Source organism: Otolemur garnettii, unplaced genomic scaffold (genome assembly GCF_000181295.1).
Source record: "Otolemur garnettii isolate 467f Iridium unplaced genomic scaffold, OtoGar3 scaffold00002, whole genome shotgun sequence".
Lineage (NCBI taxonomy): Eukaryota > Metazoa > Chordata > Mammalia > Primates > Galagidae > Otolemur > Otolemur garnettii.
The window spans coordinates 37,181,562-37,184,889 of NW_003852397.1; the positions used below are offsets into that span (position 1 = coordinate 37,181,562).

Here is a 3,328-nt window from a genome sequence, read left to right on the forward strand (position 1 = left end):
CCCCCTGCGCGGCCGCAGCCGGGGGCTCGGGCGCCTGCGGTCCGGCGACGGCAGTGGCTGCGGCAGGCACGGCCGAAGGACCGGGAGGCGGTGGCTCGGCCCGAATCGCCGTCAAGAAGGCGCAACTGCGCTCCGCTCCGCGGGCCAAGAAACTGGAGAAACTCGGAGTGTACTCCGCCTGCAAGGTACTCGCTCGCGGCTCCCGGCCCGCCGAGGGGTGCTAGGGGCCCAGCCCGCGGGACCCCCGCCCCCACCCTCTCCCGCTTCCACCTCCACCTCCCGCCTCCCGCCTGTGGCCGCTCGCTGCACCGCGGAAGTGCTCTAGTGCCCGCGCCCAATTAGCTGCTTCTTGGATAGGAGTCCTACTGGGTTTTAAGAAGGGGGAATCTCCAAAGCAGAGCCTCTTCATTCCTTCGCTTTGAAAGGAACAGCCCCGGCATCCGCACTCCGGTGCTGCTCTAGGGCTTTGTTGCTCTGTAGGAGCTCGCCGCAGGCACTTTCCCGGGAGTGGAGCAGCGCTCTGAGTGTGGCGGGCGACCTAGGGCCAGGGAATTATCTTTTGAGGGGTTCTTCTGCACTCGGCCTCTTCCTGTGCTCCCCTGGGATGAGCTGGGTGCAGGGAGTAAGGGCGAAGACGACTCCTGGACTTCTGGTGCTTTGCGAAGGCAAAGGGGGAGGAACGTGCCGGGTAGGGAGGTGGGCACAGTCCGAGACGAGTGTCCTGTGGCGCCTGGCGCCCTCGGCTGAGGCGGGGGCGCTGCGGCGCGTGGTGACAGCCCTGTCATTATTGTATTATTACTTGTTTAGTTAAAACGCTGTCCCAGCTGCTCGGGGTGTAAACAGGATTTGGCAAGGTGACAGCCCAGCGTGGTGGGCGCTACTGCCCAGTTTGAGGACACGTATTTCTTGTCATCCCTTCTGAATGCCAATTTTAGGAACCCTGTGGCCCCCAGCTGCAGATCCAGATGTGGAAGCCGTGCTTCTGAGGTGGGATGATTGCCCGAGGCCGCGGGGCAGGCTGGCCCTGCACTGTCAGCAGCGGCTTTGTTTTGACAGGGTGACAGCTGAGGGGGGCGGGGACTTGGCCTTGTCAGCTCCTGCGGCCTGTGGCTCAGGCAGGGAAGAGACACCCTCACACACCTCCCATGTATTCTTCCCGCGTGCTGCAAACAGGGTCAAGTTCCCAGATTCTAGATTCCCACAACGTATAGTGAATACTTCTAAATTTTGATGTAAGGATTTTTTGCCCTGCTTAGAACATCTTTCCTCACCGATGCTGTTTTTAGTATTTACAGGCGATCTCAAACGAAGTGGAATGCCTGTGCTTGCTCTTTTACCACGACATATGCTCATGTGTATGTTGAGTGCCCATGTGCCCTGTACTGGTTCGATAAATGTTAATATTTGTTGAATGTAGGATCTAGGTCAGTGCTTCTCAAACTTTAATGTGCATAGGAATCACCTGGAGAGCTGGTGAAAATGCTGCTTCTGAATCAGTAGGTCTGGGGTGGCTGAGCGGCTGCATGTCTAACAGACTTCCAGGTGATGTGAGTCTGCAGACATCATTCCGAGTAGCAAGAGCCTAGTTCAGACCTGGACAACGTAGTATTAGTCCCTTTTGATTTGGTGGAAAACACAGAAGCTGTGAAATAATAATGCCACGTGATTGTTACTTATGCAGAAGGAATGCAAACAAGATAAAGTGCAGGTGTGCTTGTTAGAAAGGTAAAAGCCGGAAGTTGATTATGAAGGGCATTAGACTAATGAGAACAGGACACTGAGGGAAGAAGGCAGAGGGGAGAGCTGTGTACAGAATCAAGAACAACTTCAATTTTGCAGTGGGCTTGGCAGTTTGCAGACAGAGGGGGCTCATGTAGGAACTGTTTCAACTCAGTATTTCTATATTGGCTTTATTTTTAAATTTATTGAATTGTCATCACCAGCACCTTTTCTCCCTTCTGCTTGCTGTTGCCTTAATGTCTGAAAATTTTCCTGAAGTTTTGATTCTTTCTAAAATCACGAGCATGTGTACCATACATAGATATTTTTGAACCTGTCCCATTTCTATGAGCTAAATGTAGCACCTATTCTAAAGTTTGTGATTGTTTTCTGTTTATGTTTATGACCCAACGCATAGGAAGGGAAAACCTCTTTTATTAAAGGCTAGGAATTATGAAAGTGTCATCTTTTGGAGACAGAACCTCACTTTGACACCATTGGTAAAGTGCTATGGCATCATAGCTCACAGCAACCTCAAACTCTTGGGCTCAAGTGATCCTCTTGCCTCATTCAGCCTCCCAAGTAGTTGAGATTACAGGTGTTTCCCACAATGCCCAGTTAGTTTTTCTGTTTTTAGTAGAGATGGGGTCTTGCACTTGCTCAAGCTGATCTTGAACTTCTGAGTTCAAGTCATCCTCCCTTGTTGGCCTCCTAGTGTGCTAGGATTACAGGTGTGAGCCACAGTGCTGGGCCGAAAAGTGTCAATTTTTATTTGCCCCCTCATTTAATAAATATTAAGAGGGTTCTCAACAGGGTGTTGGGCACCATGCTATGTGCTGAGTCTGTGGCACACAGAATCTGTTCTTTTGTAGTTACTGTGTGTATGCACATGCGTGTGCATATAGTCATGCATGTGTTCTGGGCCTAGGGAGAAGGGCAGTGAATCAAGTTACAATTCAATAAAGCTGTTTTCTTGGAGTGGTCTGGGGGCATTTCATGGGCGGGGCTGTGGTAGGTTGGGAATAGCTTCCTGGAAGAAGTGTCAGTGACTGCTAAGAACTCTTTGCAGGGCAGAATGGGGTGGAGTGAAGTTGTCCTGCAGAAACTGAAAGCAGTTCTGAAAGCTTGGAGTGCAGCCAGTTGGAGCCAGACCTTCATTGGCCTGGGCTACTGGATTGGTGGTGGGAGGGGGGTGTGACCAAGAGGGCACTGAGGAAGCCAGAAAACTTAACCAGGGGAATCACATTATCTCAGATTTGTTTGTTTTTTTTTTTAAACTGGGCTTGATTGAGTAGAAGAGGTGCTAGAGAAAATGTTCTGTGGTTGCTTCTCAGCTTGTCTCTGCACTGAATATGAGGGTAAGACTTGAAAGACAGATTGTTCTACCTTTTGCATGAGCTTCTTGGCAAGTTGGAGAGAATATAGAGGTTAGAGACAGAGGTGAGACTTAGGCAGAGATGAAGTAGTTTACTGAAGGCTATTGAAAGAAACCCAGGTCCCAGACCTGATAAAACATCTGGCCTTTAAACTTCACGAACAAAAATGATAAAGAAGGGAGCTAGTTCACAGCCAGGGTGGTGTGCCACACCTCAGAGAGAATTAAAAAAAA

At 50.4% G+C, this 3,328-nt stretch overlaps 1 protein-coding gene across 1 annotated transcript in view; it reads left to right on the plus strand.

The window, feature by feature from the left end:
• Positions 1–3,328, plus strand: part of KAT2B (lysine acetyltransferase 2B) — a 117,540-nt gene that overhangs the window by 1,452 nt on the left and 112,760 nt on the right. The window contains exon 2 of the mRNA XM_003781875.3: positions 5–185. Coding sequence (XP_003781923.3) covers positions 5–185 — 181 coding nt within the window. The remainder of the gene's footprint in view (positions 1–4; positions 186–3,328) is intronic.